At 37.3% G+C, this 24,263-nt stretch overlaps 1 protein-coding gene across 21 annotated transcripts in view; it reads left to right on the top strand.

The window, feature by feature from the left end:
• Positions 1-24,263, top strand: part of CDC42BPA (CDC42 binding protein kinase alpha) — a 290,122-nt gene that overhangs the window by 76,304 nt on the left and 189,555 nt on the right. For 19 of the 21 annotated variants that reach the window (XM_021064440.2, XM_021064437.2, XM_021064439.2 and 16 more), the window contains exons 3-4: positions 14,131-14,214; positions 23,039-23,134. In XM_021064440.2, coding sequence (XP_020920099.1) covers positions 14,131-14,214; positions 23,039-23,134 — 180 coding nt within the window. Of the gene's footprint in view, positions 1-5,592; positions 5,751-14,130; positions 14,215-23,038; positions 23,135-24,263 lie in introns of all 21 variants that reach the window. The other 2 variants (XM_084979262.1, XM_021064433.2) reach the window with 1 other exon arrangement.

Raw genomic sequence — 24,263 nt, 5'->3', positions numbered from 1 at the left:
AAGATACTTCTGTCTTTGTAATGGGGAATGTGAGAACCTTGTACGACTTCTTCCTGGTGCTTACACTTTTAAATTCTTGTTTCTTTGTTTAATGTTTGTCTTCACCAATAGATTGTAAGTGAAGGCAAGGATTGAATTTATTTATTATATCAATACTTGGCACAGTGCTTTTAAATATAATAATTTTCCTTTCCAGAGATGAAAAGCAGAAAAACGAAGGGTTTTCTTTGTTCTTGTTGTTTAGGTGTCTCTGTTTTGACTAATAAAAAATACTTATTGGAGTTCCCGTCACGGAGCAGCAGAAATGAACCTGACTAGGAATCATGAGGTTGTGGGTTTGATCCCTGGCCTTGCTCAGTGGGTTGAGGATCTGGTGTTGCTGTGAGCTGTGGTGTGGGTTGCAGACGCGGCTTGGATCTAGCCTTGCTGTGGCTCTGGTTTAGGCCGGGGTTGCAGCTCCTATTCGATCCCTAGCCTGGAAGCCTCCATGTGCCATGGGTGTGGCCCTAAAAAGAAAAAAAGAAACTTATTAATCATGTACTATATCCATGATGCTGAATAGTATTACAGTCTAATCAAAGGCACACAGCATTGAAATCCACTTCTGTAGTTCTGTGGCATTTCTTTCCAATCTTATTCTATTCATAGGTAATAATATTGGTAAACATTTATATCTAACCAGCTTTTCTTACCAGATAGTTTGTCTCTTCTCTATGTGTTGAAATGTTTCTTTTAAACCTGATTTCTAAAGGCTCCATAAAAGTCCATTATGTGGAAGTTTTGTAACTTTCTTAACAGTAATGGTAAGCTAGAACGTATGCCCCATGAAGGTAAGGATTTTCCCCCTGTCCGTTCATTTCAGTTCCTCAGCACCTATAGCAATGTCTGGTACATAGCAGGTATGCAGTACATAATGAAATACTGAGGTTGTCCTGTTTTTTTTTTTTTTTTTTTTTTTTCTATTTTAGAAATAATGCTTTCCAAAGCGTTTTTATACATTAATACTTTCACTGCATTTCAAAAGATTTTCTAAATAATTTCTTCTAAAATAAACTTTTGGAAGAGGACCTTGCTGGTTGAAAGGATATGGACAGTGATACATGATTTCAGAGTAGTTTTCTGCTAGATAATGTTATTTGTGGCTTTCTATTTTTGTACTTTAATTTTATAAATTTTCTATACTAATTATATTCTAGTAGAATCAAGAGTTTTTTTTTTTTTCTTTTAAGTACATTTCTTTTTGTTCAGGGAGCCAGTAGTGATCTTGTGCCTGGAGTATAGGGTTTTGTTATTTTATTTTTAAAATTTTATTTAAGTGTAGTTGATGTACAGTGTTGTGTTAATTCCTGCTGTACAGCAGAGTAATTCAGCCATACACATATATGTGTCCATTCCCACGTAGGTTATCACAGAACACTGAGGAGGTTTCTCTGTGCTTACGGTAGGTTCCCGCTGATCATCCCTTCCACACACACAAGTGCACATTTGCTGATCCCAAACCCCAATCCATCCCTCTCCCTCCACTCTTTCCGCTTGGTAACTGTAAGCTTGTTTTTGAAATCTGTGAGTCTGTTTCTGTTTTGTAAATAAGTTCATTTTTTATCATTTTTAAAAATTCCACATGTAAGTGATGTATTGGTCTTTCTCTGACTTAACATCACAAAATATGATAATCTCTAGGTCCATCTATGTTGCTACAAATGGCATTATTTCGTTCTTTTTTATGGCTGAGTAATTTCCATTGTTTATATGTACCACATCTTTATCCATTCCCGTCAGAGGACATTTAGGTTGCTTCCATGTCTTGGCTATTGTACATAATGCTGCAGTGAACATAGGGGTGCATGTATCTTTTCGAATTGTTTTTTTCCGGTTATGTGCCCAGGCGTGTGGTTGCTGGATCATATGATAGTTCTATTTTTAGTCTTTTGAAAAACCTCCATACTGTTTTCCACAGTAGTTGTACCAATATACATTCCTACAAGCAGTATGGGAGGGTTCCCAATAGGGCTGGACACTATGAAATTCTTAGAGGAAAACATAGGCAGAACATTATGCAGCAGTATCTTTTTGGATCCACCTTCTACAGTAATGATAATAAAAACAAAAATAAATAGGACCTAATTAAACTTAAAAGCTTTTGCACAGCAAAGGAAACCATAAACAAAACAAAAAGACAACCTACAGAATGTGAGAAAATATTTGCAAGTGATGCAACAGACAAGGGATTAATATACAAAATATACAAACAACTCATGCAGCTCAATATCAAAAAAACTACCCAATGAAAAAATGGGCAGAAGATCTAAATAGACACTTTCCACGGAAGACATACAGATGGCCAAAAAGCACATGAAGGGATGCTCAATATCACTAATTATTAGAGAAATGCAAATCAAAACTACAATGAGGTATCATCTGACGCTGGCTGAAATAGAGGATTTTTGTTGGTATTAGTGAAAGATGAGGATTGAAAGCTCTTGGGCAGAAGCAGTGAATGATTTGGTATGCTATGCTAAGAAAGTTTATTTCACAGGAATGGAAGTCCTATCAAGTGTTAATAAACATAATAGTGATAGAATCAAACTGCTAAGAGAATACCGGTAGTGTCGAGGAAGAGACAAGAGGCAGGGAGATCCTGGACTTCTCACTCTCTAGCCCTCGCTTCATCTTATTAATCATTGACTTTTTATCCTAAGTTTTTCTTCAACTTTTTTGTCTCTTCCCTAGTTAGGTCCTCAATGTATTTTACTTCAGCTGCTTCTGTAGCCTTCTCCACCTGCGTGGGAACCATTCTCCACAGAGCTATTGAAGTGATCTAGCTACAGCCAACTAGGAAGAATGGTTCTCTATTATCTATGCTTGATTCTAACATGGCGTACAAGCTCTTCCATTATTTGGATTCTTGGGTCTCATTTCTAGCTAGCTTCCTCCTCTGCTAGGGTGAAAACCTCTCTTAGGAGAGAACATATCTTCACCCCTCTCCCCAACACAGATAATTCCTCATTGCTGGCCTCTTGCTGCCCTCATTTCCCCAAGTATTCCCTCTCTCCAATCTAACCCTCTTGCTCTCCCTTTTCTAGGGCTCACAGTGTAGGACTCAGGTGTTAATCACCTCTTCCAGGAAACTTTAACACGTATTCCCATGTTACATAACCTCCCTCCCTTCTCTAGCCTTTTGGGTTAGGAATCTCTCTTCTCTGCTTTTTATAGGACCTTGTTTTTACTTTTCTTCTATGCTGTACTGTAATTATCTGTCTAGATATGTTTTCCACACTGGACTGAGATTTTTGAGAGCAAGGGCTTTTTAAGTTCTGTTTGTATTCTCAGCAGTTAGCATAAAGTCTGACATAATGTGGTGGTCAAAAAGGAACTTCATATCATTTTTCTTATGAAATAATGAGGGTTTGAACTAGGCCATTGGAAGTGGGAAAGAAGACTGGTGGGATAGAGAGATGGGAAAGAAGTCACTTTGGATGGCAATGATAAGTTAAAGGGAGAAATCATGGATGCTCGAGGTGTGCAACCTGAGTGAATGAGTTTGGAGTGCAGGTTTTTGACTTGTTAAATTTGAGATATTTGCTGGGCATTCTAGAAAGATGACTAGTAGACAGCTAGAAATATGAGTCTACCTGTTAGGAGATGAGGACTTAGGTGTAATCAGCATATAAATATTAATTGGGGCATATGGAGTAGATAATAGAAGCTAGGAATGAATGGAAGTAATGAGACAGGTGGAGTAGGGATCCTTGGGGAATATCATTTAATAGGTTATAGAAAAGTAAATAAGTAGGGAAGTATATTGATTTCAGTAATGTCCAACAATGAAGAGAGAGGTAAGCAGTTGAAAATTGAGAATAGTATATTTTATTTGGAATTTAGAACATCATTATTGATCTTTGAGAAAATAGTTTGAGTCCAGTAGAGTGAACTAGCAAATGGATTGAAATAGGTGATTGACAGAGGCTGAGAAGCAAAGAAATGATGAACAAGTGGGAAAAGCAAGTACATATTATTCTTTGCAAATGTGCTTTATGGAGAAATGATGTCTTAAGGAAAAGGGATTTTTATCACTTTCTTGAGGGGAAGGTAGAATGGCAATAAAATTTTTGTTTTATATTTTGTTTTGGCATGGGAGATAGTCTTGGAAAGTTTTATGAACTGATGTTCAGGAACCAGAAGAAAGAAGACTTGAAGTCCAGAAGTAAATCTTTAATGGAACAAGGGCAAGAAGCAAAGGAAGGGGAGTCTGGCATTGAGATCTCAGATGGTCCTGTTAGCCTTGAAAGTGGTGGGGACACTTCTTCCTTGGGCTCAAAAGAAAAAGAATTAAAGAGAAGTAGGTATATGTACATATTTAAAGATGGTATGAGGGAATATGAAGGATCTGTTTTCTATCAAGTAGGCCACTGGTCATTAATTGCAGGGTAAGGTTTGGGTAGGTCAGGGGTAGGATAGAGGATGGTGGCAGGGTGGCACAAGTTATTTTAGAAGATTGGTAAAGAACAAAGAATTAATGGTGGGGCTGCAGATAGATTTTAGGATTCAGTTGAGATCGAACTAATGGATAAATATATCCATTTATAATCCATTTATAAATACATTCAGTATAAATCAGTCAGTCAGTCAGTCTGTCTGTCTGTCTGTCTGTCTGTCTATCTATCTGTCTATCTATCTAACTATCTATCTATCTATCTATATTTTCATCCCCCAAAGGGACCGAAAGAAAGGACAGAGCACTGGGGAGTTACTTGCCGTTGCTCATTAGGATTAAGTGAGGCGATGGTTAAGGACAGTGAATTTGCTCTGTAGCCCTAATCCTTAGAAGAATTGAAGAGGTGGTGCTGAGCTGGGGAGTGGGCTGCAGCAGACAGCGGTCCAGCTGTTAGTGGACTGGGGCTAAGTTCTGCCTGGTCTTAGGTCAGTACGATCCAGAGTCGATTCAGGGTACTTAATGCATGACTAATAATATTTGAGATTTAGTGTGAGAAGGTATTTTTTTCTTTCCTTCTTCCCTCCCTCTCTTCCTCTCTTTCTTCCTTCCTTCCTTGGTATATTCTTGCTCTATATCAGTTAAAGTATGTCAAGTAAAAGCAACAAATAGATTGCAGATAACTTACTCTATTTTAAGACACAGTGAATCTTGTATAGAAAATATTGGCTGGATTACGAGCTCTTACTGTTTAGTTATTCATTTCTGATTAGAATATCTCTGGTGGCCTTACATACCAACTAACAGATTTCAAAATGTGAAGACAACCCTAAAGAGATAATCTTTTTCCTCTTATTCTGTCTTCTGTCAGGAAGTTGTAAATAGGTATATGGACCCAGTGGCTAGATTCACCTCTGGCATGGATATCTGATAGGGACAGCATTCCTATCAATTATGCTTTTTCTTAAAAAATTAAAACTATGAAAACAAAAGCATAATTTATGTAACTCCTTTAAGAAATGCGTAAATCATGGGAAACAGTAAAGGAGCAAGATATAATTGAAAATCAACAGCTCTATGAGTTAAGAACCTTCTCTCTACGACTCAATTGTTGTCAGTTACTGCTTAACTTAACGCTGGGTTTTCCTTTTTGCTTTCAGGAAAACCTTTAACTTACGCCCTGGGTGTTGCCTGTCCACAGTTTCCTGGTGGCTCACCGCTTCTGCCTGCTCCAGCCTTGCTCCGGCAGCTTCAAGGCTTCTGGGCTTCAGAGCTTGTTGTGAAAGCTTGCTGCTTTGGCCTGCTACCCCTGCTTCAGGTGTCAAAAGCTTTTAATTAGCTTGCTTCCTCTAATTACCATAACTAGGCCCTTATGTGTCTGCATAACCTAGTCCTAGGGTCTGAAAGGAGAATTATTTTTAGCAATTCATCCTTCCTTAAAAACTCTGTACCCTGGCTCTCCTGGGATTCAAGGGAGAGTGAGAGTTTTTCGTTTATATTGCATGATTCACCTTTGGTAGCCTCTGTATATGCAGGGCTAGTCTTCAGCCGTAGCCGCCCACTGGCATGCACATACTGTTGTTTTATAGCCAGTATCTGTTCTGAGTGGTCAGTGCCCATGCTGTACCAATTTCCAAATATTTTGACTATTGCTACTGTAAATATAAATTGCATCTTCATAGAGAGTATGCCTTTAGCCAGTTTAGTTAACTCTCTGTAGTGTTTTTAGTTTGGTTGTTAAAGAGATTCAGTGTTTCGTTATTAAATATTTTGAATACAAACTGATCACTCACAGAACAGTGTGTAAAAAACAAACACTGTGATTTCCATACATACTAATGATGATCACTATTAACTTGCCAATAAGAATCAAGACTATAGGCATGATGAATAGGGCTCTTCAGGACCTGTAGAACCATAGGAGTTAGAGCAGTACATAACATTAGCTCTGTCGTCAGATAGTGAGGACTGTAGAACCTACTTTAGGGTGGTGTAGGAGTTTAATATGGCAGTTTGTGTATTGTACTTAGCCCAGTGTCAGGCACAAATACGCTTTCCCCAGAATGAGTTGTTTTTATTGTCTTATTGTTATTACTAATACATGATGGTAGACATACAGCAGTGATTAAAAAGAGATAAAGACATGAAACAATAAATAATGAACAGTAACAATAGACAAAAGATAATAAAGGCTGAGTTGTGACGTTGAGATTTTAAAAGCCATACATACTGTTAAGAGAGCAGCATGAGCTGGAATAATCTGGTACACACTTAATAAACCTTAAAATACACACTTGTATCTCTTTTGTCATAATGTCTTATTTTTATTTGGATTTCAGTATCAGTTGCATAGTGTACTTGAAGCTGAGTGTATTGATGCCTTACAGCTTTCTATGTGTATACACTCATAGATTACAAATCACTCATTGTTTATTCAATAAATACTACTGCAGACCTATTGATTCCCAAGCACTGGGCACATGCTAGCGAACAAATGAGAAAAAAAAATCCCTGCTCTCATTGAGTTTATACTCTAGTGAGTGAGATAAACAACGAAATGAGACAAACAAACAAATATGTTTGTTAGATAATAAGAGCTGAGGGCAAAAGGAAGCAAAGAAATGCGGTAGAAAGTATGTGAAAGGCAGAATGTCATTGCAGTGAGTGAGTAAGCAAGCAAACCATGTAGCTATGGGGCAGGGGGAGACCATATGAGACCTAGGGAATAATAAGTGCAAAAGCATTAAGCTGAGATGGACCAGTGTGTCTGGAACAGAGTGAGCCAGGAGAATAATTCAAGATCTGGGAGGTTGGAAGACCAGGGATATATGTTGGACCAGGATATTAGAAGTTATAGCGTGGAGCGTTGGAGAGATTGGAAACTGAAGTTTTGGAACAGGGTGTCATGATCTGAGCTAGATTTAAACACAATCATTGTGGCTACTGTTTTGAGAAGAGATGGTGGGGCGTAAGAGCAGAGGTAGAGAGGCTGAGTAGGACAGGCCAGGCAAGGTATAATGATGGATCAGAAGGGATAGACCAGAGGAGGTGTGTTGAATTCTGCATCTATTGAACGTAGGCTAGATTTGTGGAACTGCATGCCAATTGCCTCTTGGATATTGAAATTCTGTTTAATGTAGTAGAATCATTCCTAAGGGTTATGTTGTAGCTGTAAGTGATTTTTTTTTTTTTTTTTTTTTTTTTTTTTTTTTTTGTCTTTTTACCTTTTCTAGGGCTGCTCCCTCGGCATATGGAGGTTCCCAGGCTAGGGGTCTAATCAGAGCTGTAGCCTCCGGTCTACACCAGAGCCACCACAAGGAGGGATCCGAGCCGTGTCTGCGACCTACACCACAGCTCACGGCAACGCTGGATCCTTAACCCACTGAGCAAGGCCAGGGATCGAACCTGCAACCTCATGGTTCCTAGTCGGATTCGTTAACCATTGAGCCATGACGGGAACTCCAAAAGTGATGATTCTTAAATTGTGTTTACGAACTCATTCACTTAGGTTTGTCACCTACTGATTTTTCTGCAGCATTTGCAGTTTTTCTAACATAGTGCTTTTAATATATAAGCATCTGTATAGTTGGTTTTTTTAAAAAATACATCTTTGTTCTGTAATAAATTTATAATCTTCCAATCTATACTAAGTGCACTTTTCATTTTGAGCAAATTAAATAAGAAAGGACATTTTATCATACTACCCTCTTAGATCTCAGTTAGTCATAGTTCTTGAAAATCTAGAACCTGAAGTTAGAGTTCTAGGAGAATCCCTTTTTTCTTTCTTTCTTCCTTCCTTCTTTCTTTCTTTCCTTCCTTTCTTTTCTTCCTTACCCCTTACACTTTCCCTTCCTCCCCCTTTTCCTCCTCCTCTTTCTCCTCCTTCTTCTTCGTGCAGTGAACATAAAAATGATCTGTAGTGTTAAAAGAGAAAAGCAAGATCAGTTTTATAACTTCATCAACTTCATATTCTTTTCTCATGTCATCAATTTGATAATTTAAATTGAATATTAAAATTTTTTGAAATACTTTCTGAACTGACCTTTTAAAACTGAAGTATAGTTGATTTACAATGTTGTATTAGTTTCTGGTGTATAGCAAAATGATTCCCTTATGCATATATACACAGTCTTTTTCATATGGTTTGTTACGGGATTTTTTTTTTTTTTTTAATTGTCTTTTTAGGGCCGTGCCGGTGGCATATGGAGGTTCCCAGGCTAGGGGTTGAATCAGAGCTGTAGCCACTGGCCTACGCCAGAGCCACAGCAACGCCAGATCTGAGCCTCCTCTGAGACCTACACCATAGCTCATGGCAAAGATCCTTGACCCGCTGAGCGAGGCCAGGGAACAAACCCGTAACCTCATGGTTCTTGGTCGGATTTGTTTCTGCTGTGCCACGATGGGAACTCCCTGTTACAGGATTTTGAATATAGTTCCCTGTGCTATGCAGAACGACCTTGTTGTTTATCTATTTTATATATAGTAATTCATATTTGCTAATCTCAAAATCCTAATTTGTCCCTACCCCACCCAGTTTCCCTTTTGGTAACCATAAGTTTGTTTTAATGTGAACTGACATTTTTTAAATAAAGTTTAGTTGATTTACAGTGTTTCTTCAATTTCTGTTGTACAACAGTGACCCAATCACAGCCAGTTCTCTGTGCTGTATAGTAGGGCCCCATTGCCCATCCATTCCAAATATAACAGATTTGCATCTAAAAACTGAACTCCTATCAGTCCCACTCCCTCCCCTCTCCCCACTGGGAACCACAAGTCTGCTCTCCTTGGCCATGATCTGTTTTGATTTGTAGATAGGATCATCTGTGTCATATTTTAGATTCCATAAATAAGTAATATCATATGGTGTTTGTCTTTTCTTTCTGGCTTACTTCACTTAGAATGAGAATCTCTGGTTCCATCCATGTTGTTGCAAATGGCATTAGTTTATCTTTCTTATGGCTGAATAGTATTCCGTTGTGTATATGTACCACATCTTCTTAATCCGTTCATCTTTTGATGAACATTTAGGTTGTTTCCAGGTCTTGGCTCTTGAGAATAGCGCTGTGATGAACATAGGCGTGAAAGTTTTGTCTGGGTATGTGCCCAGGAGAGGGATTGCTGGATCGCACAGTAGTTGTGTATTTAGTTTTCTGAGGTACCTCCACACTTTTCCATAGTGGTTGTAGCAATTTACATTCCTACCAGTGGTGAAGGAGAGTACCCTTTTCTCTGACATTTTTTATTTCACCACATCCACCTCATTCAAGAAAAGTTTTTAGGCAGCTCATGAAATTGTTTCAAGACAACTGAGAATGTTTTTCACCTTGCAACAGCATGGCGTGATTTCCACATGACGTGTAATATGGCCCTTATCAGCCACACTTTAATACCTCAATAATCGGTCATTTCATGACTAGGACGAGGTATTACGGTATTCCACACTATCCTACTTGATGCTTCAGATTTTGCATGTTCCATACAGAAAAGATAGAAAGGAGAAAAAAACCATGTCCTCTAGAAGTACCTGATTTTAAAATATTTTGGTATATATATATGACATAGAAATGTATATATATATATATATATGTGTGTGTGTGTGTGTGTGTATAAAATAACTGTAGCGTACAAACTTTAATAAATTTTTTAAACAACATATTGTGGACTTTTCCCTGTTAAGTAGTATCTTTAACAATGTTTTTAAGAATATTAATAATTTTCTTTCATTTGTGATCTATTCAGTCAGTTTTACCTTTCAGAATATTTAATTAATTGCTAGTATTTTAGTTATTAAAAACCACATATATTGTGTCTTAGTTCTTATTTGTGAATATTTTCATTTGATAATACTTCACTATATTTCTGTGTATATGTACTGGTCATGGATATAAATTTATAAAGTTGGAAGTTGAAGAGATTGAAACCTCTTATTTCTTAGTTGAAGGCATTGAAGAAATTGAGATGTATAACATCTACCACATAGTAAGGATAGAGCAAACAACAGTTAAGAGACTGGGCTATAATGCGCTTAGTGCTATGCCTGACGCATAAATAGCTGATGCTTATTGAACACTTACTAAGTGCCAGACCATGTTGTAAGCACTTTATACTTGTGTGTAACCCAGGTCTGGCTGCAGAGTCTGTGCTGTCACCAGTGCTCTGAACAGTCACAATAAATGCTTGCTCAGTATTTGAGTGTTCAATACATGCTAGTTTATTTTTATTGTGTTTTTTTTTTGGGGGGGGGCACTCCCATGGCATATGGAGATTCCCAGGCTAGGGGTCTAATCAGAGCTACAGCTGCTGGCCTATACCACAGCCACAGCAACGCCATATCTGAGCCGCGTCTGCGACCTGTGCCACAGTTAATGCCCAGATCCTTAACCCACTCAGTGAAGCCAGGGATCAAACCCGCAACCTCATGGTTCCTAGTCAGATTCGTTTCTGCTGCGCCACGACGGGAACTCTGCTGCACAACTCTGTAGTCCAGAGGTGGTGTTGGTTCCAGTGTTTTTTGGATTATGGAAAGATAACTTAGTGCATGTACTCTATTTTATGTAGCACTCCTTTTGGGATTTTAAGTAGCACCTCATAAGCAAAAACATCATTGTTTCTGCAGTGAGCATGTTTATCTTTACACGAAGTGAGATTTAAAAACCCACAAAATCCCCCCAAACTGTGATTAGCCTGATGTCAGTACATGTTGCCAAGTGAATTGTGAAAACCCACGGGCTTTTAGAATTTTAGGTGAGGGATTGTGGACCTGCATAAAACTCTTAGAAGAGCACCTGGCATTTTGACCACACTCAGTATCTGTTGGTGGATACTGCTACTGCTGCTAGTTATCATCAGATACGTACATACTTATATGCATAGCAGATTGGTGGCTCATACGGTGTTAGGCTTACTTTTCACACCACAGCACCTGAGGGGAGGAAGTCTAAGCATAGGAGTCTTTCGACCAATAATAGAGGACGTAAGTGATGGCCTTCCTCATCTCTCCCCCTTGCTAAGTGTGAGCAAGTCTAGCTCGGTGCTCCTGTCCTTCCTTCCACTTGCAGTCCCAATTGTGTAGTGTATGATGAGTCGACAGAGTACAGAAGCTTGTGTTTCCAGCCTTTCAGAGATCTTAGTGAAAAAAAAAGTTTCAATTTTTTCTGTGCTCTTTATGGTAGTATCCTCTCCCCATTTTGTGGTGAGAACCATGAAAGATCTATTTTTTAGCAACTTCCAGGTATATAATGCAATATTGTCAACTGTAGTCATCATGCTGTATGTTAGATCCCCAGAACTTACTCATCTTATAGCTGGAAATTTGTACCCTTTGACCAATATCTGTCATTTTCCTTCAACCCCTAGCCCCTGGCATCCACCATTATATTCTCTTTCTTTGGGTTCACCTTTTTTAGATTCTCCATATAAATGAAATCATACAGTTTTTCTCTGTTTTTGGTTTATTTCACTTAGCATGATATCCTCAAGGTTCATCTATGTTGTCACAAAAGCAAGATTTCCTTCTTTTTGTGGTTAAGTAATGTTGCATTTTATTTACCCTTCATCTGTCGGTGGGTATTTAGGCTGTTTCTGTATCTTGTACAGTCCCTTTTCCTTTAAACATGAAGCCAGTGAGCAGACAATTTAACTGATCCATTATTTCTCCAGATATGATAAGATATGACTAAAGACTGAAGTGATTGCATTTGAAATTGAGATAGGTCTTCCTCCTTCCTACCATTTTAATTGATGAAAAACTATAATCACAGTCATGAGTATAACCATTTATAACAATTATCAAGATGTATTCTAGTTCAGATAATATTATAGTATTATACACTAACTTTATTTATATGGTTATGTTACTTTTATTGCCGTCTGTTCCAAATATTAAATTTACTAAATGCCCCTGATGTGTACATTTGCTATTAAGATTTTATAATTTTTTTCCATTATAGTTGGTTTACGGTGGTCTGCCAATTTCTACTGTACAGCAAAGTGACCCAGTCACATATATACACATACATATATATATATATATATCTCCACATTCTTTTTCTCCCATTATCCTCCATCATGTTTCATAAGTGACAAGATATAGTTCCACTGTAAACCAACTATAATGGAAGAAATAAAAATCATTTGGTACAGGAGTTCCCATTGTGGCGCAGTGGAAATGAATCCTACTGGGAACCATGAGGTTGAGGGTTTGATCCCTGGCCTCGATCAGTGGGTTAAGGATCCGGCATTGCCATGAGCTGTGGTGTAGGGCGCAGACACAGCTCGGATCCCGCGTTGCTGTGGCTCGGCGTAGACCGGTGGCTACAGCTCACATTCAACCCCTAGCCTGGGAACCTCCATATGCCCTGGGTGCAGCCCTAAAAAGGACAAAAGACAAAAAAAAAAAGGAAAAAAAAATCATTTAGATTTTTTTTTGCTACAAAGCAAAACAAACAAAAAAAGATATTGTGGGTAACATGTCAATTATATCTCAAAAAAGCTGGAGAAAAGATATTTTCAAAAAGAAAAAAAAAGGATTTTATAATTTTGATACCGAAGTTTAAACCTATTCTATATTCTTGGAAATATCCCTTTGAACTGTTTGAAGATAGTTTTTTTCTCTCCTTCTGCATATTAGGATAGTATTTGTCTTTCCTCCTTTCCATCCCCCCAGTAACTGGAAACAGCTTTGTCTCTTCCTGTGCAGTTCAGTCTCTGCTCCATAGTATCTCCAGTGAACTTCAAGGGCCCTTTAAGGTTATTTAGTCAAACTGATGCAGAGAAGTAGAAACAGAAATGTAATTGGTTTGTTGAGGGTGAAAACTGGGACATACTTATTTGTATTTGACTTTTTTTTTTTTGGTCTTTTTAGGGCCACACCTATGGCATATGGAGGTTCCCAGGCTAGGGGACGAATTGGAGCTACAGCTGCCGGCCTACACCACAGCTCATGGCAATGTCAGATCCTTAACCCACTGAGTGAGGCCAGGGATTGAACCTGTGTCTCATGGATATAAACCATCATAAACCTTCAGCAGGTTTATTAGTGCTGAACTGTAATGGGAACTCAGTATTTGGCAGCTTTTTTGATCTATACGTAACTAAAATACGCAATACAGAAACATCTGTTCTTTTTTTTCTGTTGTAAAGGAATGTGTAAAGTCTACAATTTGTAGAGCTGTTAGCCTTAATTGGTTTTTAGGTGTGTGTGTGTGTCTGTCTCTTGGGGGTTGTGGTATAGTGTGTAAGAATATTTGGCATGAAAAATACTATCATTTTCAGTTTATTTCATACTGTTTGATCCCCAAGAAACATATTTGTTTTGGCAGCTGGCATTCCCTGTAGCATCATTTGGAATTGGGTATGCTGTGTTTAATAAGCTATAGTTGTTTTGTATTGTACATATTTGTCAGTTTCTTAGAGATAGTAGATACTGAGTTTAAATTCCAGAGCAGAAAAGTTGAAAAGGAGGATATAATATACAATCACCAACTGATACCGTGTTCAAAAGCACAGTTGTTTGTTTGGCACAGTTTAACTAATGTAACTTTTTTAACTGACAGTATTATTTGATTTAGGATCTTAGAGTTTGAACTGCATGGAAATCATTGATAATTTTGGTATTTATTTTTTTACAGAGAGGAAAAAGGAAAATGGATAAAAAAGTATTATTTGTCATATTTTTAAAGTTTTATTTCCTTTTTTAGGTTGCTGTAGTGAAACTAAAAAATGCAGATAAAGTATTTGCCATGAAAATATTGAATAAATGGGAAATGCTGAAAAGAGCGGAGGTAAGATTCTAATTATTGGAATATTTAAATAATATTTTAGAGATATATTTAGAGGAAAATAAAATTATAGAGATCCAGTAGATCTTTAAGTATAATTTAATAACCTTTACTCTATGGTGGATTTATTTTTTAAGGCCTAAGAGGCAAATTCAGCAATTCACACTTATGATACACATATGATAAATGTTGCATTACTGATGCTATTTTAATATTGTCTGAAAACCAAATGGAAAACCTTGTAATGTAGGGCTTAGATGCTTGTGTTAAAAGAATGTGTGGAAACCAGTTTCTTTATTAGGAAAAAATTTTGTAGTGATTGATTTCAAATTTGACATAGCCTGTTTATATTATTCTTTATTTACCTTTATCCTGCTCTAAGTAGAAGTCAGTGGTCATTTGAAATACGGCCTCTTAAGAATTCTATTTATTGCTGATTATGCAGTTAAATTTATGTGAAGGGATAAGATCTGCTGTTGGAAGAATTGTCAGCATTTTTTTTTTATGTTGGTGCTGGATCTGAGAGGAGGATTGACTGGAGGGATGTTAAAATATCTAATAGCTTGTATGGTGTGGTCAAAACTGACCTGACACATACATTCAGGCAGGGGTTCTGGAGGTCTCCTGCTGTGCTGGGTTATAGTGAGTCACTGGGTGGGGTGGGGCATTTAGGGGCCTCAGAACTTATAGGTGTGGAAGTATTTTAATATTTTAACCTACAGAAGGGTTATACTGCTGAGTAGTAGTCTGAGTATAGGCCCTGGAGGTTAGTAAGCTCCATAAGAGGATAAGGAGAAATCAGCCCTTAGAAATCTTTCTTTATCTACCAGTACTTGTAGCAACCTGAAAAACAATAAAACAACAGGAAAAAGCAAAAATAGTTCCCATGATGATAGAAACATACAGTGGTAATGAAAGTAAACATTTCGATATTTCTTTCTTTTGGGAAAATTGAAAAATATAGTAAAACACAAAGAAGAAACTAATAATCCCTTGTATTCTAGGATTAATAACATTTTTGGCAAATTTTGCTTTCAGTCATTTTTTCTGTTTGCTGAAAAAACTGCACATGTGAAATACAGATACATTCTTTGTAAACAAATATTAGCACATTACAGATAAAGCTAAAACACTCTTTGATTGCACCCGACACAGGTCCAGCCCCACTCTACCTCCCAGAGGTAATTACAGAAGTAGTAAAACCCGATTTTAAGAAGTATCTGTAAACTTTTATGTCGTTCTCTGACATATGAGCCAGTGCCCATTATAGTCAATAGCTTCAATATTTACTTTTGTATTTCCCTAAGACTGAATTGCCTTATTGTCACTGGTGCATTTTCCAGGTTATAGCAAACATTGAAATGGAGTTGAGTGTGCAGTCTATTTATTAGGCAGTACCTTTGCAGTTGACACTGATAGCAGGGAAAGAGGGTGAAATGTGATTTGTCAGGGAGAAGCCAGGCTGTCCCAGAAGCTTCTATTGATCCAACAGGAAGGTGTGGAGCAGAAAAAGTCCTTCCGAGTCGTCCTGCCTTGGGCTGAATGATTGACCTTTGGGTACCTACCTCAGTCAGTCTTTGGATATGGGCTGCCGCCAGAAGGACATGACCTTGGACTAGTGGCTTTTCTGCGTCTAAGACAAACCTGGGGGAGCTGATAGCATTTCCAGCAGTTGGAGCAATAAATCTTATTATTAAAAAATAGTAAATAATTATGTTCTGGAGTTCCCATCATGACTCAGTGGTTAATGAATCCGACTAGAAACCACGAGGTCGAGGGTTCCATCATCCCTGGCCTCGCTCAGTGGGGTTAAGGATCCGGTGTTGCCGTGAGCTGTGGTGTAGGTCACAGACACGGCTTGGATGTGGCGTTGCTGTGACTCTGGCAAAGGCCTGCAGCAACAGCTCCGACTGGACCCCTAGCCTGGGAACCTCCATATGCTGTGGGTGTGGCCATAAAAAGACGAAGAAAAAAAAAAAAAAAGATTACACATGAGCAGCAAAGTTCCTTATCTTTTCAGCTGTGTATTATTGATACTTTAAAACAATTTTCAGAGATTTACCTCCAACTTATTTACCATATCTATTTCTATTTAAGGTATATAACAAATATATAATTAGTAGGATATGTATTATTTGAAGGTACTAGGAAACCTTGTCTATTTCTGTATGTGCTAGCTAAACAAGTAAATAATCTTATAGTTAGAGAGATAATATCTCAACAGATTCATCATTTACAAACTTTGTTAGTACATCAATAATTCCTTAAGTTAACTTCTCCCAATCTGTTCTGTAAATTTTACTTTCTTGTCAAATTTATTCAGTTCTTAACTGGTTTTACTTGTATAGGAGATGTCTTAGTCATTTTCCTGGAAGATGCAGTTTAGTTCACAAAATCTTAAGAGCCAGACCCTTTCAAGGCTCAGTTATCTCATTATTAAAGAAAGATAATCATTTCTACACCATAAGTGGAATAATAATATATCTATAATATATATCACAGTGATAATGTATATATATCACTGTTTAATGGCGATAGTACTGGTTTTCCTATTGTCTTATTTTTGTTATTGTTGCTAGCTCTGTTTTGTTGTTGTTGTTGTTTTAATATTTGTATTTGCCAGTAGTAGGAGTAGTAGCAGCAGTAGTAATAGTATCGAGGTCATTAGATTGGAACTGCCTCTATTTCCTGATTTACCACCTACAGTTTAAAAAAAAATGCAGGAGTTCCTGTTGTAGCTCAGCAGGTTAAGAGCCTGACTAATAACCATGAGGATGTGGGTTCAATCCCTGGCCTCACTCATTAGGTTAAGAATCCCATTGCTGCAAGCTGTGATATAGGCCACAGTTGCGGCTTGGATTTGGGGTGGCTGTGGCCGTGGTGTATGCGGCAGCTGCCGCTCTGATTCAACCCCTAGCCTGCGAACTTCCATATGCCTCAGGTGCGCCCCTAAAAAGGAAAAAAACCTGCAATCACTACAGAAAATAAGAAGTAAAAAACATGAAAGCTCCTTTTTCTCTCTCTCCCAGATATCTGGTCTTCCTGTTCAAAGTAAATCATTATTGAGTTTCTTATTTATCGTTAATAAAAAATTTTACTATGTAGGAATCATATTAAAAGTCTGATTTTTTTCACATTGCTTTTATCATTTAATAATATATTAGATTTTTCTGTTTCCATATTTATACATTTATCTCATTCTTTCTAATACTTTCATTATACTGAATGGATATATTATTTAGTAGGTTGATTTTTTTTTTTAAACATTGATGGGCATTTAGATTATTTTTACCTTTTTACTATTTTTATTTGGTTATTTCGCCAAATCTAACTGTGTGTTTGACAAAGAGGAATTTCAAAACAAGAGAGAAAATAGTACATCAGAACTGGATATGCCACCTAAGAGAGTATATGCAGTGTAAAATAAAAATAACAGGGGCTGTGAAGTACTGTTAATCAGAGACGTTGCTGTTGTTTGGTTACTCTGAGTTACTCCAGGTTGTGTATGCTGAGGTCGAAGGAGTTTTCAGGATAATTTTTATGCTAAGGGATATTCATGTTCTGTTCACTCTAGAATTTATCTACTCCCCAGAATAAACCTCTCAGCAGTGGAAGTCATGGGATGGGTGTAGATTTAAACTTTGATAGTCATCTAAAAAGGTTGACTAAGTCTACCTCTGCACTCATAGATGTAAAGCATGTCTGTTTTCTTATGCTTTTGCCAATTGTGTATGTTATCAAATGATTTCTGTGACATAGTTCATGTTTGATTTGGCCATCAAATATGTATTAATATGGAGATTTAAAGGTAACTTGATGCTTTGATGTATAAGGCTGATATCTGGAGTTCTTGCATTTATTTGTCTGTACCCACAGCATGTGGAAGTTCCTGGGCCAGGGATTGAAACTGACCCACAGCAGCAGCCTGGGCTGCTGCAGTGACAACACTGGATCCCTAACCCACTGCGCCATGGGAACTCCTGAAGTTCTTACGTTTTGCACTTTAAAATTCTACTTGTTTATTTTTTAAAAACAAAGAGACCCTTGCCTTTTTTTTTTTTTTTTTTTTTTGGCTTTTGTAGGGCCATTCCCATGTCATATGGAGGTTCCCAGGCTAAGGGCCTAATCGGAGCTGTAGCTGCCGGCCTACACCACAGCTACAGCAATGCAGGATCCAAGCTGCATCTGCAACCTACACCACAGCTCATGGCAACGTCAGAGCCTTAACCCACTGATTGAGGCCAGGGATCAAACCTGTAACTTCATGGTTCCTAGTCAGATTCGTTAACCACTGAGCCACAATGGGAACTCCTGACCCTTGCTTTTTTTCACCTTAAATATTAGCTTAGAATGATCAGTTATTAGTTGAAAGACTTTTTCTGTGATAATATTTATGGATGAGATAAGTCTTTATTACTAATAAATGAGAAGCTGAATTAGACATATCATGAATGGATTTTCTCATTTTAACACACTTTTTTTCAAGTACTCAGGCAGTTTGGATGTTCTGTGTAAGAATGCTGATCTGATGAATGTGCCTATGGATTTAAGGAAGGGCATCATGTGACAGTTTTGCAGAGTTATTATCATTTATATGTCTTCCATATTAACTTGGTATTCCTTTTCTTGTTTCTTTTTAACCATTAACCCATTAAGGATAACATTTACACAGTTTGTTTATTTGTCTTTTAAGGGCGGCATCTGTGGCATATGGAGGTTCCCAGGCTAGGAGTCTAATCAGAGCTGTAGCATCCGGCCTACACCACAGCTCACTGCAACGCTGGATCCTTAACCCACTGAGGCCAGGGAACGAACCTGTGTCCTCATGAATACTAGTTGGGTTCATTTCCACTGAGCCATTATGGAAACTCCCATTTATACAAATTATAACTGGATATGAACAATGTTAAACTATGTAACAGTCGGAACTGTAGCTGTGGCTAACAGGATGTTTGGTTGAATAGAAACTGAGTGATAGAATCTGAAGGAGTTACGTGGTTTCCAGCAACCTCCTCTTTGTGATTATTGCGTTTTTAGAGATTCAAATATTCTTTTTTTAAAAGGAGAATATTATAAAAAATCTTACTTAGTTTTTTCAAAAAAATAATTGAAGCAGACGTTATTGAAAGTCTTCTATTATATTGAATCCTTGGTATACATACATCATGGTTTGGTTAATATTGATCAGAACATGGTTTCTCAACAGTGCCACTTAGGATGTTTGAGGCCAGTTGTCAGATGGTTCCTTTTGGGGCTGTCATAGTCATTGTAGCATGTGAAGCAGCAGCCCCGGCTCCTTCCCTTTAGATGCCAGTAGCATTACCTCCCATCCCTCTTCTCCTGTGACACCTGACTGACACCTGAAGCAAAAACTGAGATTGTGCTTCACATCTAAACTCAGTATCTGAGACACTAATAAGAATAGTTTATAATACTTAAATATGTATGGCTAAAGTTCTGTGGTGTCTAAGATTTGCTTCCGAAGAAATCCTGTGTATTTATACATATGTGTGCATGTGCACACGTATGCTTGTGGAAGGAGGGTGGTAAATGGATGAGAGTAGAGATGAAGCAAGATTCGACAATGGAATAATTGTTGAAGTTAGTTGATGGGTACATTGGGAATAGGGGATTGCTTTCTCTTGTATATGTTTTCAGGTTTATATTATAAATAGTTTATTTTATATTTTTAAAAATTGTTTTTTCACTAAACAGTTTAGAACAGATTAGAATCTACTAAACTTTAATCTGTCGTGTTCACAGGTAGTCTTTGGAGCTTTATTTTGTTTGGAGTCACCAATCAAATGTTTATTAGATTCTAGCTAGAAATGTCTTTGAAATTTCAAATAGCTGTCATGGTAAGATAAAGCCAGGAGGAAGGTGTCTTCTAGGCTCGGATGGACTTTGCCATCTCTCTAAAATATTAGCAGTAAACCGTAACCTAAGGTCAGTTAAAGTCTAAAACAGAACTTTGTGGTGAGTATGTCAAGGGATTCTGTTTTCCTCCTAAAGTGAACCAAGCATCATACTGTAGATTTTAATAATTGAGTTGACAGGTTAAACTGCCCATTCATTTGGTTTAAGCTTTGTTTGTTTTTAATATTTGCTGTGATGATGCTGTTCAGTGAATCGCTTTGGAAATTCTGTTGCATCAAATAAAATTTATGGAAATACATGTAAAAATTAGAGTAATTAGGGAAAAATAGTGTCAATTAGGCATTGTTAATTGTTTTGTATATTATGGCTATTGAGTTTATCTTTTGAGAAATAAATTCTTTTTTTTTTTTTTTTTTTGCTTTCTAGGGCTGTACCTGCAGCATATGGAGGTTCCCAGGATCAGTGTCTAATTGGAGCTGTTGCTGCCAGCCTGTGCTACAGCCAAGCAATGCAGGATCTGAGCCACGTCTTTGACCTACACCACAGCTCACGGCAATGCCAGATCCTTAACCCACTGAGTGAGGCCAGGGATCAAACCTGCAACCTCATGGTTCCTAGCCAGATTTGTTTCCACTGCACCACGATGAGAAATCCTTGTGGGAAATAAATTATAAGGCACCTAGTCTGTGTAGAATACTATATGATGGCTTTACAGTGTGTATGAAATTTGCTACAGCCCCAAAGAAAAACTAAGTAGGTCTCTGTGTACTGGTGTGGAAAGCTGTTCAGGTATATTGTTACTTGAAAAAAAAAAAAAAAAAAGACTTACAGATCACTGTGATGCTCTCATCTGTGTAATGAAAGAAAGGTAGGGAAGATGGGACACCACATGAGTGTAGTGTGTGTGTGTGTGTGTGTGTGTGTGTGTGTGTGTGTTCGCGCGTGCGCGCACGTGCCTAGATATATGTAGACATTTTCTGAGAAGATAACCAACTTAATTATTGGTGGTAACCTCTGGACCTAACAGGTGGCCAGTGAAACTACGAGGGCATGACTCAGGGAGACTTTTAGTTTTTGCTTAATTTTCAGTTCTTTCTGTACTTTCTGGCATTGTAGATTTTCTTTTTTCTTAAAAAAATTTTTTTTTGCGTTTTAAAACTTTATTTCAGTATAGCTATGCTTACAGAAATAAACATTTATGGGTTAATGGAAGGCAATTTGAGTTTAACTCATCTTACACAATTTGGACCAAAAACCTGGTACACGTTTTGCTTTAAAAAAAAAAAAAAAAAAAGCGGAGTTCCCGTCGTGGCGCAGTGGTTAACGAATCCGACTAGGAACCTTGAGGTTGCAGGTTCGGTCCCTGCCCTTGCTCAGTGGGTTAACGATCCGGTGTTGCCGTGAGCTGTGGTGTAGATTGCAGACGCGGCTCGGATCCTGCGTTGCTGTGGCTCTGGCGTAGGCTAGTGGCTACAGCTCCGATTCGACCCCTAGCCTGGGAACCTCCATATGCCGCGGGAGCAGCCCAAAGAAATAGCAAAAAGACAAAAAAAAAAAAAGGCATTTGCAATCTGGTTTTTCATCTATTACAAACGTATGTAAAAGATCCTCTATCAAATGCTGCTAAGGCAAACAAGAACCTTGAGAAATTAACCTTTTTTTTGTCTCTGAGAACTAAAATGTATTGCACTGTGAAAAGCTTATAAAATTGGTGCAACAAAAACATGGTTGTAATTTTTTAATGGCATAGTAGATTTTCAAATAAAAATGTGAAGATATAGAATTGTATCATATAAAGTTATTTTTTAATTTTTAGTCATACATTTCTAAGGTTCTCTAGGATATGTCTTTGTAATTGTGGAAGTATACCCTCAGAATAAATTAAAACTTTTATAAATCAGTAAGAAACAGACAATCCACTATAGAAAATGGGCCAAGAGAGTGAACAATTCAAAGAGAAAACTCAGATGTCCAGTAGGCATACGTGAAATTATTTATTTGCACCTGTAATTAAGAATATGCTAATTAGAAAATGCCGAGATATTTCACACCCATCATATTGTCTAACAATGCTGAGTACAGTTGAGGATATGGAAAAAGGGGGAGGGTGGTAACTGGTAAAGCAAAAAAAATTGACTGTATCTGGTAAAGTTGACTGTATCTGGTAAGTAAAAAAAATTGACTGTATCTGGTAAAGTTGAAAATGCGTGTATCTAGCATTTCTACTTCTAGTGTATGCCCTAGAGAAACTTCATTGCAGCATTGACATAGCACAAAGTTAGGAATAACCTATGTTTTCATGATTATGGGGGAGGTTACATCAGTTCTGCTCTATTCATACAGTGGAATACCATAGTAATTAAAAGCAAAGCAGCATTATTGAGTAAAATGTAGTCAAGTTGGAAAAGTATAAATACAATTATACTGTTCATTGTAAATTTTCAAAACACAAAAAACAATTCTATTGTTTTTGGACACCTACAGGTGTAGTCAGAGCACGTGCCGGGAAGAATGTATACTAACTTCAGGTTGTTCGTTTTATCAGAGGAGGACAGGATGAGGATGCTTTGGGAATGAGAAGGCTTCAATTTTGTATCTTCTGAAAAACAAAAAGATCAGAAGGAAATGTGACCAAATGTTGACATTTTATATTATCTAGATAGTAGGTTGAGCCATGGTTGTTAAAGGGTTCTGTATATTTTTGTTTTTGTTTTTGTTTTGACTTAATGACACTTTTTAAATGTAAAATATTTTTAAGTGTATTCTTTCAGTTGTCCAATTTCTGAGGGTGCTTTGAAACTTGACTTGTTAAAAAGTCATGTAATATTGAATGTACTCCTTTTTCAGAACATAAAATGTAACAAATATTTTAAGCAATTGCTTGCATAGTATATTTCCTAGTTTTACATAAAGTGTCCTATATCTAAAAAATTTTTCTTTTCCTTTTCAGACAGCATGTTTTCGTGAAGAAAGGGATGTGTTAGTGAATGGAGACAATAAATGGATTACAACTTTGCATTATGCTTTCCAGGATGACAACAATTTGGTAAGAATCATTTTTATATGTCTGTATGCTTATTAACTTTTTATTGGCAGAATTTAGCATTATTTTCTCTTTAAGTATTATTTACATATAAATGTTATTTAGAAAACCGCTGAATTTCACAGAGCTTAATGTTGTTTAGTTAATATGTGATTTCCCCCCCCCCTCCCGCCCCCACCCGGGGTAATTCAGTACCTTTCCATTGGAATTTTTTATGCTTTTTAATAAGCAAGTCTAGAGTAAATCCAAACATTTAATTCTATAAAATGTGGTCAGGATTTTTTTGTGTGATTTTCCCAGTATATTTTATTTGTAGTATTCTATTACTATTTAGAATTTTACATATTTTTCAGAGTTCTTTTGTGCTACTTTAAGTAGAGCCATATTTAAAATCTAGGCTATGTCTAATTTTATATCAACATCGTGAACCACTTGACAAAAGAAGTTGGGAAAGAACTTGGAGGAAAATCAAACTATTAGAAGCACTGCCAATTGAAGATTGAAGAGATTAACAAGTGAATAGGAAAATGAGATGAAATCTGCCTATTTGAGTGTATAATCCCTTGGCCTGTTATTTAAGACTTCATTTTCTGACCTCAGTTTTTATTTCAAGGCTTTTTTTTTTTTTTTTTTTTTAGCATACACGTGTTGAGTTCCTGGTGTGTGCTAGGCATTATGCTATATACACTGTGGAATAAAAATTAATAAGTCATTTTTTATGACTTTGATATTTATTGGACATGTGCTGTGTTCCAGGCACTGTTCTTTAGATTCTATAGATTCAGTAGTGAATAAGACAGACGAAGGATCTCTTTTCTTACTCTTGTAATGTTCTTGCAAGGAAAGTCAGACAAAGAATCCGCAATCAGTAGTTCCCTTTGTGGCTTAGTGGTAACGAACCTGAGTGGTATCCACGAGGACACTGGTTCGATCCCTGGTCCCACTTAATGCGTTAAGGATCCGGCATTGCCATGAGCTGCAGTGTAGGTCACAGATGCATCTCGGATCCTGCATTGCTGTGGCATAGGTGTAGGTCCACAGCTGCAGCTCCGATTTGACCCCTAGCCTGGGAACTTGGATGTGCCTAGGGTGCGACTCTAAAAAAAAAATCCACAATATAAGTAAATAATAT

This window comes from Sus scrofa, chromosome 10, assembly GCF_054392235.1.
Source record: "Sus scrofa isolate SSC_HxYL_T2T_F1_AM1 chromosome 10, Sscrofa_HxYL_maternal_Yorkshire_Landrace_v2.0, whole genome shotgun sequence".
NCBI classification, from domain to species: Eukaryota; Metazoa; Chordata; class Mammalia; order Artiodactyla; family Suidae; genus Sus; species Sus scrofa.
Note: the sequence above shows the minus strand (reverse complement) of the source record. Positions and strands in the feature narration are given on the sequence as shown.